This window comes from Lissotriton vulgaris, chromosome 2_1 (assembly GCF_964263255.1).
Source record: "Lissotriton vulgaris chromosome 2_1, aLisVul1.2, whole genome shotgun sequence".
NCBI classification, from domain to species: domain Eukaryota; kingdom Metazoa; phylum Chordata; class Amphibia; order Caudata; family Salamandridae; genus Lissotriton; species Lissotriton vulgaris.
In genome coordinates, this window is record NC_141687.1 from 576,635,084 (window position 1) to 576,650,950 (window position 15,867).

A 15,867-nucleotide genomic window follows, 5' to 3' on the forward strand; every position below is an offset into this window, starting at 1 on the left:
GGGCCTATCCAAGCTTAATGAAGACCAGACCCATATAGCCGGCCATACGCTGGATATTATGTTTTCCAACTCTCTTAATGTTCAGTGTGATCCCCCCTCTACAATTAACTTGGTCCGACCAAGCACTAATCGAATTTTCCATTCAGGGCCCAAGGGAATTCACGGGATCAAACTCGGCCACCCATTATGCCCATAGGCAATGGCAGAAAGTCACCTCAGAGAGCTTTCAAGCCTCCTTTTTAATGTCATGGAACAACGCATCGGATAACATTGTAGAAGCTTTGGCTAAATACAACTCTGCAGTCACTAGGACTATTGATTATCTTGCACCACTGAAATGACTTTCTAATCACTCCAAACCCCCTCAGGCTGTCTGGTTCTCCCCTCAGCTGCGCGCACAAAATCAACTTTGTAGGAAACATGAGAGAAGTTGGCTCACCACTCACGATGAAAGTGATAAAGTCCGATTTTTAGCCACCTTTTCCAGCTATCACAATAATATAAAAATTACCCGTAACATTCATATTGCCTCTGGCTGGCAATGCTCCAAAAATCTTACATCGTATTCTTCAGTCTTTCACAAATCCCAAGGCCTGTGAGAACCTTGAGGCACCCACGCAAACACTATGTAATGATATTGTGCAATATTTCTCATAGAAAATAGAGCAAATCTATGAAAAAATTGTTCTGTCAGGAAGCCAGTACCTGGCTCCTTTGACTGTGGATCTACCAGAACCAGTAACCCCTCTGCTGCTTGAAAGCTGCTCCTCGCTGACCTCAGCAGATGTAGTAACTTTGATCCATGGAGTAAAATCTTGCACTCCCTGTGATATGATTCCAGCCAGAGTCACCACCACCCTGGCTCATCATCTATCCCCTTCAATTGAATATCTCCTTAACCTCTCATTAAGAGAGGGTCACGTTCCGTCGGAATGGATGGCTGCGCAGGTTATGCCTATCCATAAGAACGTCAAGGCCCCTTTGACCGATTTGTCCAATCTCACTTCTTCCTTTCCTGAGAAAACTACTTGAGAGACGCTTCAACAAACATCTCTCAAACCATGTCAAACTTACTGGTTGTTTAGATCTTTCCCAGTCAGGCTTTTTTAAAACCAAACACAGTTCCGAATCAGCTCTGCTAGCGGTCATGGACAACATCAGGATGACCCTAGACTAGAGCCATTCCATGATTCTGGTGCTGTTGGACCTATCTGCCTATCTTTCAACACGGTCTCTCATCAGATATTATTCAGGAGACTGAAGGAGATTGGACTAAGAAATTCAGCTTTTCAGTGGATGTCGAGTTTTTTATCCTGCCGATCTCAAACCGTCAGCTTGGGCCCATATCGTTCGGTTCCTATGAAACTGTCCAAGGGAGTACCTCAGGGCTTATACCTGAGCCCCACTTTGTTCAATATCTATGTTGCTCCCTTGGCCAATGTCCTGAGTACGTATGGGTTTACCCCAATATCAAACACAGACGATACACAGTTGCTTTTCCCTTTTGACAAGTTCACCCCTACTGTACAGCTGACGTTCTCCCCGGGAATGAGAGCCATTTCACACTGGATGAAGAGTAATCTCCTCCAGTGTAATGTCGGGAAAACAGAGATTTTACTTTTCATAGAGGCCCCGTTACTTTGGTCTCCCGAGTGTTGGCCGACCGACCATGGCACCCCTCCTGCCCCTAAAGTCTCTGTTAAGAACCTTGGCATCTGTCTGGATTAAGCCCTTACCTTGAAGAAGCACGTCGCTCAGACAGCAGGCACTTGTTTCCATACTCTGGGCCTACTTCGGCGAGTCTTTCCTCTCCTTCCGGATTGCACTCGGAAGACTCTGACTCAGGCACTTATATTAAGCCCTCTGGACTACTGTAACGGTCTGCTGATCTCTGCTAATGAGACGTCGATCTACAGACTGCAGGTGGTCCAGAACACAGTGGCGTGACTAGTTCTTAACGTGCCTTCTAGGACGGCCTCCCGCCCTCTTCTTCTGCAACTTCATTGGCTTCCAATACGCCAACGGGTAAAATTTAAAATGTGCTGTACCATCCATAAGGCGCTTTTCAATCTTGGTCCTATTTATCTTTCGGAGAAATTCATACCCTACCGGCCCTCTCTGCTCGAGCTCCAAACATCTTTTGGAGGTCCCCCGAATTAGGAGGGCAAGACTAGGGGCAAAAGCCCTTTCTTGCCTTGGCCCTCGTTATTGGAATGAGCTTCCCTTGCACCTGAGACAGTGCTCTAACAATTTCCACTTTAGGAAGCTGCTTAAGACCACCCTTTTTTGTTTTTGATCCCAGCTGCATTTGCACTTATCTATGAAGCCCGTCCGAAGCGCTTTATAAACAAACAAGTAAATAAATAAATAAATAAATAAGAAAAAATACAGTGTGTGGTATGAAAATAAGCTTTTTGCATAATAGTGAGAAGCACACTACAACAAACAATAAATAAGGAAACATACCAAATAAACATGTTAAACACTTCACTCGTTCCCTCTAAAAATATCAAACACAGTCAATGAATACTCTTGGGTTTCATTTTACCTGTTTAGATTGAAGATCTGGCCAGGGAGATCTAAAAGAGAGTTCCATAGGCTTGTGCTTCCTTGAACTGTCTTGACCACTGCCACAGCTTTGTAGACTCCTGTTAGCAACAGTATCTGATTCTCAGGGTCTGCCAGTAGCTATATTAAAAACAGAAGCAGAATAAGTAATAGAGCTTAATCAAATATATTCTTCTTATACTGTTCCATACTCATACATAAGAAATAGTCCTTGTACTGTGGGCACAGCTTGATTAACCCAGTAAAATATCTTGGCCAATGTCTTATTTGTATTTTTAGCCCATCAGGGAGGTAGTGCATTTGTTGTCATGCTTGTACCCTACTTGATGAAGTTTGGTGTGCAATGCAGAAGGTTTAACATAGGTTGTCATCTGCAGCTTAGAAAATACTTGAAGGACACGGTACAGGATGGCATAGAAAAGAACAGAACAGACAGGATGGCTGAAAACGGAAACAGGCCAAAACTTAGACTAGAACACAGTATGGTATGGTATGACATAACAAGCAGATGATAGTAGTAAAAATAGTGCAAAGAAGTAGACAAAAATTAAGTAGGAGTTTTGGAAAACACAGAGGAGAAGAATACAGGATAGAAACATAGATATGGAAGGACACCATCCAATCGAGAATATTCAGAGGGGGGAACATTGAAAAGGGGATTTTAGACAGACCAGGAATGATTTGGGGGCAGTACTAGTTTAACAGATTGTGCTTCTCCTGTGCAACATGCGTGTGCATGCATGTATACAAACACACACATGCACACATACACACCCACACACATTATATGCAGGTGTCAGTTGCGGGGGCAGACAGACACTGCCACAGCTTTGCCAAGGCCATGCAGAGCTGTGCCCGGCAGTCCTTTGTCTTCCTTATTCCGTTGTGGACCCTGTGCCACCTTGCAGCCTGCAGAGGCGGCTACCTTCGGGCTGGGAGTCAGTATAACTTCTCTTTCAGTATGCACTCCTATAGCGCATTTTGCAGCACTGCGCAGTAGAGGCTTGACCTGCCCACATATCTTGTTTTGGGCAGTGCTAAGCCCTTACTGACGTTGCTCCATGTATATTTTGCCAGTACTCCTCGTCCACTCCATAGGTTCACTCAGAGGTACTTTCACACATACTACACGGGAAACCTGTATCTGGTGTGCTTGTTAAATGTGAGGGACAGGTGTGTGCACATAACCCTGGGAGCCCCTTCTGTTATCCTTTTAAGTCCAGATGAAATTGCCATGAATATTATTTGACAATAAAACATGTTGACCCTATCTTACTAACATGTTCATAGATTTTTAATATGTACGTATCGTAAATTATTAAATGTTGTCCATGACCTCTGATACATTTTTAATTTAGGCTTTTTATCATAAACACTCTGTGGTACTCCACTGAGAAGACAAACCTAATTGCTTCTAAACAGTGAATGAATGTGTAGAGAGTGTGTATTTCCTGTTTGGTGTGTCTACCTTTATGGAAGGTATGTGCCCTTAGTATTCTCTGTTCTGGAATGTTTGAATGTGCATTATTCATATTACTGCCTGCACTTGATGTGACCAGTCATGGGTATCTTGTATGGAATAAATCCTTCTTCACCAGTATACTTCTCTCTGGATTCATCATTTGTTTATGTAGAGAATGTTAGGATAACAGTGTATCACAAAGGTTTTCTGAGCCCATCCATATATACAAATGGAACATATGACAATAATTATTTAGACACCTGCCCTTTGCAATTGTGTACCTTAATGACTTTTAGATTTATGAACCATCTAAAGAGAGTATGATGCCAATGACGAGAAACTCAGGGCATACAGATCGCATCACCGCCGTTCGTATGGTGTTGCTCCCATGAAGTGTCTCCTTCACAAAAAAACATCACTTTGTAAGAAAGATCCTTATGCAATATTACTGTGCATATATGGGTCTCTCAAACACTGCTGGTAAAATAAATATGTTCTTAATTGAAGCAGCCTCATTTGTATTTAGGTTGTTTTATTTGCCGTCTTATTTGACAATTTTTGATTGATAAGTGTTGGAAATGACCGTCTTCTGTGTGGTCTTCCCCCAGATATTTGCCTTCACTGCCCGATTTTTGTTGAACCAGTTTTTTGGGGGGTTTACCACTCTGAGCACGTTACTCCTTCTAACCAGAGGCAAAGTGCTTCTGCTCTCCCTTCCAAGTATACATATGATTGGTGCATTTAATTTAGCACCCAAGTATATGGTTCTATATGTACCTAGTGCCTGTAAATAAAATACTACTAGTGGGCTGCAGTATTGATTGTGTAACCCACCAACGTAACACTGCAATAATAAAAACATTTATAAAGCGCCTGGCTGACTGTGTGTCTCAGACCTGCCATTGCTGTTTGTGTGTGTAGTTTTAAAACTGTCATTTCAACCTGTCAAACTAAACCTTTTGCCAGGCCTAAACCTTCGTTTTTAATACTTATCACTCACATACACTCATAAAGAAGGATGCATGGCATTGTAAAATTGTACATATCCTGTCAGTGAAAAATATCCAAAGTCTTTCACTGTGTCAATGTTGGCCTCTAATAGACTAACACTGGTTTACCTAATTGCATTTAATAAGTTCTAAAATTAGCTTGGAAACAGCTGGAGATATATTACTTCCTCTAATTGTAATTATAATTTAAATCCATTTTAATGGTTATTGGACTTGGCCCTTTTTGCAGGGTCATCCCTGAACTTTTTGCCTTCTTCCTAGCCTTTTTTCTAACCTGGTGTTGGTGGTTTTAGGACTGTGGGCACTTTAGCACTGTTTAGCAGTGCAAAGTGTGTGTGCTCTATGTCCTCCATAGGCTAACATTGGGAACCCCCCCTTCATGGGATGCCTCCTAAATGGAACAAAATAAGTATGTCATGTTTAATATGTTTGGAATGGAAATATTAAATGCTGCACAATGGTGTGCGCTGATTTATTTTCACTATTTTAGGAATGCCACTTTGGAAATTTTTGTGTCCTATGTGCCTGCCTGCCTGATGTGTATTGCATGTCTGGTTCTAGAAGTGACCAGGCTGGTGAGGTATGGGTGGCTCCAGGGAGGGCAGAGTGAGTCAGCACTAGGGTGAATAGAAGATCTGCGAGTGGAGTAGTGCGAGGATGAAGTCCCCTGTCCCTGAATAGACCTGTGCCTGCCCTGTACAATGCTGGCTCCGCCCCAGTGGTGTGTCTGACGACCCAGCCCAAGCTCACAAAGGAGGAGGGAACCCTGGTAAATAAGGTGATTGACACCCCTCCCAAAGCCAGTTGGGACTGGAACATCCAAGACCCTTCCAGAGGCCTCTAAAAGGGGGGACAAAGAAGAAATGTAAGATAAATAGAGGGGCTGTGGCCCCATGTTGTGGTTGTGTTGGGCTCACTTGGAGGGGACACTTAGCCAGTAGGAACTGCAGCTGGACTGAGCTGCTGGCTCCTGGGGGTCCCTGCATGCTCGCCTGCCTGCGCCCAACTCTGCCCCTCTGACTTTCACTGGACCAGGCAGAGACTTTGTAGGAGTAAAGGCTGCTGCGCTGGAAGGATTGTATCTTTGCTATGCCTGACTGTTCCTAGGAATTGCTGCTTTGCCTAGTGTGCTGTCCCCCTCGTCTGCTGACTTTGCCCAGACTGGCCTCTACATCCTGGAGCTCTGCCAGCTCTCCAGCGCCTCGTGCGTGCTAAATTATAGCTACCCAGGAGAAAAAGGAGAGCTGGTAACCTGTAGCGTGCTGTAATGAGGTCTCTATAAGGGGAATCCCAGTGTGTGGGATTCCCCCCTGCGTTCCTGAAGCCAGCGGCAGCCCACCCCGCATTTTGCAGCTTTTCGCAGGTGCCCAACCCGCATTTACACGTATTTTTGGTCAGTGGGTGCCCACCTCACATTTTGAGTTTTTGCGGGTGCCCACCCTGCATTTACGCTTGTTCTTGGCCAGCGAGTGCCCACCCCGTGTTTCTGCAGCGAAATCACCGCCGCTGCCAGAGCCGCAGAGAAGGAGCCACTGCCAAGAGGAGTAGCGACCCGGAAGCCAGGCACCTGATGCCTGACTCGGGGTGGGTCCAATATCAGGAGGCGACCGAGGCCACCTATCACAGCGTGGCTGAAGGAGAAGGGACTTGGAAGTGGTGCATGCTTGTGAGTCGGAGAGAGCCATGCAGCCACCGAGAAGTTGGAGCAGTGCATGCTCCATTCCAGCTGCCCTCCCCCAACTTCCAGAAGGGGAGGCAGAGATCGCAAGGAGACCGGAGCCTCGGAGCAGCACGAGAAGAGTCCCGGTGAGTGGGGGCTCTGAAAAGTGTTGAGGGTGCCGGGAGCGGCACCAGAAGTGCCCGCATTTAGGTTGGTTTCCCAGCTGCCCCACCTGACAGTGTGCAGTTGCAATGTTGGGCAGTTTTTCTTCAGGAGTCCCGGAGTGGGGCTCCCAACTGGGTATTGTAGGGCCAGTGCTTTGTTGGCCTTATTTTTCTCAGCTGCACCGCAGAAGGGGGCATCTGCGATGTTGTGGGCTTTTCCTCTCAGAGAGTCCCTGAAAAGGGGGCTCCATCTTGCACAATTGTTGTCAGTGGTCTTTTGGCTACACAGTGGAGCTGCAGTTGCGGGCCGCTGCAACGTTTGGGCAACTTTGAGACTCGCAATCCCGGAGTTGGGCTCACATCCACGCTCTGTTGGGGGCAGTCCTTGATCTCTGGACACCGCTTCACCGCAGTTGTGGGTCGCTGCAACGAGGGGCATGTTTGTTTTGCATACCAAGGTGGGCCCTACAATAGAATGGTGATAATCTGTGTGCACTACTGACTATGGTTTAAGCCCCATTCTAATAGGTGTATGCATAATGTAATTTTATGCCTAAGGATGTTGCCTTTACGCTTTGGAGGATGCCTAATGTCAGGTTATTAGGTTCTGTGGTTATGCCTCATGCAAATGTGATTTTGCCTAATGTCATGCTATAATGCTTGCATTTATGGGTGAGCTAATGTGGTTTATGTTTACAGCAATATTGCTAACCTAATTATTTTACCAGTAGGTACTGGCTGTTTTACATTTATTACTTGTACATTTGTGATGATTCTGGTAGCGACCTGATTGGCGCTGCCTTGTACATAGTCCCCGTAAATTGCTACCTGGTACCAGTGGGCACAGTGTCTGAATATGTGATTGCACTCTAATGTGTTTTGAATAATACAAAGGCTATTTTTATATAACCTTGTGTGGAGTCTCCTTCGTAATGTGCCTAGGGTGTTGCAGCTGTGTGTGTGTGTTGCGCAAACGCTCTACACATTGCCTCTGGGATAAGCCTGGCTGCTCGTGCCAAGCTACCAAGGGGTTGAGCTGGTGTTAACTTCAGTGTGTAACTCCCTTGCCCCAACTAGAATGGGGGTTTCTGCCTGGCTTTGGCGCATGCCCTAGCCAACCGGGAATCCCATTTCTAACAATGGAGAAGTTGGATTTTAAATTAATGGCCCTTTTTCTGCCTTTGGCAAATGTGCCTTTCTGCCATTGTCCATGGTCACCTGACTGCTAATGGCTCTCCTGTGGTGTGATGTTTATTATTCTCAGACAGCAAACAAACGTACTTGGGATTTGGAAAATGGTGTTTCTCTCCACAGCAGGATGTCCTGGAGGGTTGTACGCGGCCCATTCCTGACCTTCAATGGTAGCCTGAGGTCTGTACCCAACCCCTTCTTGACTTCAAAGGTTGCCTATACTGTCACTGGCAAATGCCGCTCACACCTGGCCTTGCCTGCCCTTTGTTTCATTAGACTGGGTGAGGAGATGGTGACCTCTGGGAAAAGGATGCAACAGTAGTGTTGAGTTTGAAGAAGTCAATGCTGCTAGCATGTGTCCCTGCCCTTACTGCTGCTTGCCTCCATCTTGTGTTTCCCCTGCCGCCTTTGCCATGCCTTCTGCAGTACCAGCATGTTCTTTGCCACCACTGTGTGTAATGGTCTAGGCCTCAAATGCGCTTAAAAGGTAGCGAGCTGGCAACTGCAGCTCTCTCTCTCCAGAGTTTCAGGAAGCATAGTAGCACGTGCTTGGCTCAAGATAGATTTGAGGATGGCTGCTGAAAATGTTTAATGACAAATAATGAAGGAGAGATGGCAAAATGATCTAAGACTCTCTGACATATAAGAGTGAAAGCCAGCAGGTGAATAAGTTTTCCTTGTGCCACTCAATTTCCCTTCTAAAAGTGAAATCAAACTTTTGACCAGCTAATGGCTTTGAGTCTATAGATAACACTTTCCTCCCTCATACAGCTGGGTCAGACTGGCTTTATTACTCGTACATCGATCAGATTGAACTATATAATTACATAGAATGGTTGAGAAATAATAAAGCAACCCTTTCAACTCTATCCTTAGACATGGAAAAAGTGTTTGATTCAGCTGAAAAGTAACTTTTACTCCTAGATTTTTGGCCTTTGGGGTGTAGTTTGACTAATGTATAGCACTGCTATATACTGATCCCAAAACTTAATTGACAAAGAACGGATTCTGTTGCCAAGGTTGGAGCTTGGGAGAGGTGTGAGCAGAGATGACTTCACTCCCCACGATCTTCATGCTCAACCTTGAGCTTCTTGCTTGTGGAATGAGTACTGCTTAGCCTGTGAGGGACATCAAATGGAGGAACAGTAGAAAGGACTGAACCTTACTATATGTGACTGTAATCTTATTAAATGGAGTGAATCCTTGAAAAAGCATTCCAAAGCTTTTACATATATTCCGAGATTTTGGGAAACAATACCGGTTCTGAATGAACTAGACTAAGTCCACTCTGTTTCTGTTCCAAACATGGAAAACCAGGGCTCTGAGCAGGCATCAGTTTTGGCAAGAAAAAATTGAGGTGCTCAGCATAAATGTCACCAGTAGCCAGACCAAGTTCACTGAATACAATCTGCAAACTCTGTTTGATATATTTGGCGATATAATTCAACAATGGAGGAGATCCTTCCCTCCCTACTAAGGGTGGGTGGGTGTCTTACTGAAAATGATATCACTTCTACATTGCTGTCCTTAAGAACACCCATTGTGGACCCCAAACATTACTTCCAGAAGATTGATAGGCTGCTGTGAATGCTGCTGTAGGCGGGTAAACACAGTGCATCTCGCTGTACGACTTGTCCAGAACGATATACAAGGGATTTAACATCCCTAAATAAGGAATGATTACTTGTCACCCAGGCTGCGCGTCCCAAATGAATAGGTGCATTCCAGATAGCCCGGAGTGCTCAGTCAGACTGATAGGTTATCCGTAGGAGACAGGACTTAAATTGATACTTGTATAGCGCACTACTCACCCGCAAGGGTCTCAAGGCGCTTGTACGAATACCGCTGTGGAACCCATCCTGGCTTTCCCTGTGAGGCGTCCACTCCTGGGCACCCCCATGGTGGAGGCCAGGCATCCTTAGCGTTGTGGGGGCCATTGTGGAGAGTAAGCAAGCTATTGCCTAGAGTTGCAGAGTGGGACTCCATGATTGGAATAGGCACCGAGGCGAGAATTATCAGGTCCGTAGAATTTTGAGCCCAAGACCCGCCGAGGCTGGGAATTGAACCCTGGTCCCTGGCTAGACCTCTGCATCAGGGTCTGCCGCTCTAACCATTGAGCCACACTTCTCCACTTACTTACAACCACTATTTCAACAGTGTCAACAGCACCGACAGCTTTGAATTGGGGAAAGCTGCTGCAGATGCTCTCACTTTGGAAGGGCAAGATGACTAAATAAACTCCCATCAGTTTGGAGGAAATGAGTGGGAAAGTGACCAGGTTGAAAGGACTCAGATAATGTGACATAATTGCATCATAGGTGCATCTCAAAACTTGGGGTTCTGATGGGCAAGACGTCATGAATACTTTCAACCAATTTTAAGTTGACTGTGAATTAAGCACAGTTAAAATATTCATATCCCAATGGCCAGACACCCATTATGGAAATATAGTATTGAGTGGGAGAACATTCCCAGAATTACACACGCATATATTCTGGAGTGCTCGGAGAGGGACTAGCCGAGCAGTCACACGCAACGATATATAAGTTGCGGACAAAAAACACACCTGCCTGGATGTCTGAGAAAAAAAATGTGAGGAGGATTGAGGGGGGCCGGAGCAGACAAAGGTGGCCATCCCAGTTAACGTTAGTCTAATATAGCACAATATTTTACATAAAGCGTCCTCTTAATAACAATAGAAATATTTATCATGGGTCAGTGCATGTTTCAATTGGTCAGAGATGCAAAAGAATAGACAAATTGTTCTTTAATACTGTTTGGGGGAGCGCATAAGTCCAGATTTTCTGGGGAAAGTGCTCATAAACCTGTTGGCATGGCTCAGTTGACAATAAGTATTAGCACTGCAGATCGGCATTTTGGGCATGTGGGGAGAGTTCAGCTTTCCCCCAAACAGTTAGGCATCGTATGTAATGACTCACAACACTATCTGTGAACGGGGTAGCAACGAAGCTTTACAAGTGGACAGATGGCACAGGGGGTGGGTGGCTTGGTGCATGCCAATAGTGAAAGTAATTTAAAAAGAGACATTGGTGTCCAAAGCATTCATGAACATATGAAAACCACGGCAATGGCCTGGTGGGCCGGAATGAACCTGCATGAGTTGATTGGCCATGATGTCACCCTAGAACTAATTGCGAATTATTTCAGATTGAGTCAAACTCACTTACAGCTTTGTGCTGGAGCTTGAACCATCATTGTTAGGCAACACACAATTCTGCAAACCCTCACACCGATACAAAGATTTTTCCTTACATTGTAAATTGCATATTTTTAATGACACCAACAATATTTTTTTTTTTAAATAAAAACCGGTATTTTAGCCCAAAAGGTTCTTGGTTTATGAAAATGTCAATTGCTGGCTTGGTTGGAATTTATTTTATTTACCTAAAAGAGAAATCTATGTTTAATTGCAAAATGTATTCATTTTCATCAACTGACCACTTGATGTTTGGGGACAAAATGGCTGCATTTCTTGAATATACCTTATACTGATGTTTAAATGATAATTAATTGAGTTTGTTAAACTTGGTTTTGATCTTGGTTCCAGAGGTTCCTTCTATTGTAGCTGATGTTTTATTTGTGTCAGGTATGTACTTATCTATACTGATGTGACAATTTAGGTTATAATTAGGCCTAGTTATAATCATGACTACTGCGTGAGAGGTACGAGCATGCAAGATTGTGGTAAACTGTGTTCTCTCGGGTCCTATAAGGGTCACAGTAAATTGAACAGACGCACTTCGTGTCTAAGCAACTAAGATCTGCCTATTTTTGCTTTGTGCTTGTTAATTTACTTTTGTCGTACCTTGCCACGTCCAAAATTATGGTCAGTCATTAACATATAACAGCGATTCTATTTGGAGGCAGCAGAGTGGAAAAATGATAAGGAGGGAAATGTAAAAGTGACTAAAGATGGTACAAACATTTTGAAATATGATAGACCATATCAAATTCCCTGCCCAGATTTTACCGATAGGAGCACCAGAGATCTAAATACAAATTTAATTCATAATGCTGAGAAAAAAAGACAATACGTTATGAAGAAGTACTAACAAAATGAAGTGTATTATACAGAAATAAAAAGGAGCGGATTAGAGCACAGCATCACAGAAAAATCAAGAATAAGGCACGATAAGGAAAATAAGCCTGTAATATAGTATTATAAAGATGAAAAGAATTGAAAGTAGAAACTCCAAAGTATCATGGGGTAGAAATGTAATATGGTAATACATAGCAAAATAAAGCAAAGTTAAGAGGAAAAATGTAGAGTGTAAGGTAGTGTAGAATTGAGTACATAAAGTAGAATAACATAAAAAATAATATAGTACACCAGGACATAGTAGTGTGGCTCAATGAAGAAAATAGCTAAGGGCGGTGTAACAGAAAAGTGCTGCATATCACAGAGCAAAGCAAACTCGTAGAAAGATTAGAATACAGACAGGGGACCAGAGTGAAGCCAATCAGAAGTAAATAGAGTGGCGAAAAAAGAGGATTGAAAGGATTCTGGTGTAGTAGAGTAGGATGCGATAAAGTGTAGTAATTTAGACATAAACATAGAAATCCATTTAATGACAATGATATCATTTTTCATAGTGCTGATCCGGTCTCATTGCCACTTACTACAGTGTACTTAGGGGGTTGAAAAAATAAACCCAGGCGAACGGCCGATAAATATTGACCCCAATCTCCTAATTAAGATATCTATCATATTTATCATTTTTTTACGGAAAGCAATGCATCAGGACACCTTGCTATGCTGTGTGAAATGAAAGGACAGGAATGTGCCATATCTATGAAAATATGTCACATTCCTGCTCCTTACACTCGCACACTTTTGGCTGCCTAGGGACAATGCAGGCACCCATCATGCAAGGTGTCTGCATTGCAGGCAGGATTGTTTTTGTGCAGGAGTGGACACCTTCCTGCACAAAAAGAATCCTTTGACGCTTTTTACACTTCTTGTATGTGCTCCAAAATGCCCTTAGAAGATGTAGCATAGTAGGTTTCAACATACTGTTGTAGAATAGAATGCTACAGAGTGTACGGAAGTGGAGTGAAACTAAGTGCAGTAAATCAAAGCAGAAGTGGATAGATCAAACTATAATAGCATAGAAGAGAAATAAGGTTCATTAGTCTGGAAAGTCACAGTACTTGGAGAATATTGCACATTGAAAGAGGCTAGAATATAACAGGGCAGGAAGATCACAATATGTTTACATTAAATGCAGTAGATGACAACTGACTAAAGTAGCGTAGAGAAGAGCATAGTTCAGTGGACTAGACCGAAACAGAATCAAGGAGTGTAGTTGAAAGTAAAGCACTGGAGTAGAGCAAAACAGGCAGAAGTAGAATATATGGTTAAGATGACTGTCCTAGTATTAAACATAATCTAGTATGGCAAAACAGAGTGCAATAGTGTACAGCAGAGTGTGGTAATGTAACACAGGCTACACTGCACATGGGTAAATTAAAGTTGAGGAAATTGTAATAGACTAGAGGAGCAGACTACAGTACAGTAGAGTTTGGCGGATTACTCTAGAAAGGAATACAGCCCAGTAGAATGCTCATTACTGAAGCTCCTCTGTATGGAGTGGGCTTCAGTAGAATAGAAAGGGCTGTAGCTAGGCACAGTAGACTACAGCAGAATGCAGGACAGTAGATGGTATGTTATGTTATTATCTGCTCATGTAACCCCTTGAGGCACGGCTCCGCCATTCAGGCATTTGAGACCAGTTACATGCTGACAACACTCAACTTCATTACTCAACTTCATTTTAATCATTGCTCACCTGGTGACATCCCTCAATGCAAACTATTGTCAGCATACAGATATGAATGGGAAATCACAATCTCAAATTTGAACCATCAAAAACATAATTTATGTTCATTTCCCCCTCCTACCATCCCATGAAGAAATGTTTCAGTTCAATTTGCAAGCCTTCCTTCTTTCAGTGCACAATGTCTTTATCTTTCTATCTGGAAAGGTGAGTCAAATTCTATAATCAAATCAAATAAAATCCCCAAAAAGTGCATTACCAAGTTTTCTGTGCAGAGTAAAATTCTATAATCCATAATCTGATTGCAAAATTGTTCTACAGTCTTTAGTCTTACCTGGAACAGACAATAGTAAATGTCTTCATACAGGCATACCTAAAGAGCACCTAGTTATTCTACAGGCAACCTTACATCAGGGCCACTGAAATTATGCAACACGACAGGGCCAATTTATTGCACAGGGTTCACTAAATTACACAGCCAGAATAGGCAAATTATACGGAGAAAATCAGAACAATTTGTGTCAGTATTACTTCATTATTTTGTGCTTTTTACACGTTAACACTATGGTCCCTATTATAATGTTGGTTAGAGTTGCCTCCAACAGACCTCATGGTGGAATCGGGAATGACTGACCTCTGGTCAACTGTCCTGATCGCAGAATTACGATGCAACTGTACATGGTCTGGTCACATGCTCCCATTTCTCTATGGAAGCTTGTGCTGTGGCTATAAATCGGCAGTACCACAAGCTTCCATAGGGAAATGGGAAATTGTGTTCATCCCTGCACCGTATGGCAGGCAGTGGGAGGTAGCTGGCACAGGGTGCAAGGATGAAAGGGGGGTACCACATGTGCCCCCTTGGCCCCCAACCTGAGGCCACAAAGAGAAGGGGGCCCTGCTGGGGGCCCCCAAACTTGCTTTATGACAGGCTTTCCATGTCAAAAAGCCCAGCATGCAAAGCCTGTCGGAAACTGAGCATTGTAATCCCAACGCCGGAAACGCAGTCCATTGGGATTATGGTCCAGCTCCGACTGGCTGACGGGCTCCCTAAGCCCGTCGGAATCCAGCTGCAATGAGTGGCCGGTTTAAATTCTAGCACCTATATTGTAATTAGGCGGTCAGAATTGAAACTGATTATCTCGGTTGGAAAGCCTCTGACCTATATGTTAACACAATATGGGAAAAAGTTACGCCTCATTAGTATCAATTTAACGCCTGAATAGAGCAATCTGCAGAAGAAAGATAACCAGTCAACCTTTGCATAGGGACTTCCACATAAGGGTAACATGCATGGCAGCGTTTTTGTAACTGTTGATCCGTTTGAACTAAAAACAATTTTTTGTTTACTCCATAAATTATAATAAAGCAGATAACGGATCATATGACACGTGAAGCAGATCCATAATTATTCAGGAAATGCTGCGCGTAATCACATCATTCCAATGACCCTGCCTTAGATGTAGTGGCAAGATTAGATACTGGGGGCATTTCAAGGACACTTCCAAGTTTGAAAGACAATATGGTTCCCTCCTTATAGCCTGCTATTAAGAAAATAACGTACTAGATATCTTTCTCTCTCATTTCATTAATGTGAATTGTTCCTTTTCTAACCTTTGAAATAATTCCAGAGGTATCTTTAGTTCATAGTTTGTAATGTATACATGCTTCACACATTCTTTGTAAATATTGTTTTCCTGTAATAACTCCGTTTCTGCCTCCTTGAACTCTTTTTTTACTTTGGCTTTTTTATATTACTGTTGTCCGATGCACCCACATGTCTTTTGTTGTCTGATCTTACTACTATATTGCTACTCTTCCAGTTCCAATATTTGAAGTACTTTACAACCCAGTGGGTCTTTTCTGCACTATACAAACCACAAAAAAAATATTCTCATGTGCATTTGTTTATTGCACGTATACAAATTGCATGGTCCTGTAAGCTTTCAGAATTTGAGTGCCCTTTATAGTTCTGACGTTGTCATTGAATACAGTCAGAGAGGTCTGTTGGCATTGT

At 43.3% G+C, this 15,867-nt stretch overlaps 1 protein-coding gene across 1 annotated transcript in view; it reads right to left on the bottom strand.

Moving 5' to 3' along the window:
- LOC147730764 (uncharacterized) overlaps positions 1-15,867 on the bottom strand; it is a 625,137-nt gene that overhangs the window by 397,651 nt on the left and 211,619 nt on the right. Inside the window, exon 7 of the mRNA XM_086955578.1 lies at positions 2,549-2,688. Within this exon, the coding sequence (XP_086811704.1) occupies positions 2,549-2,688 (140 nt within the window). The remainder of the gene's footprint in view (positions 1-2,548; positions 2,689-15,867) is intronic.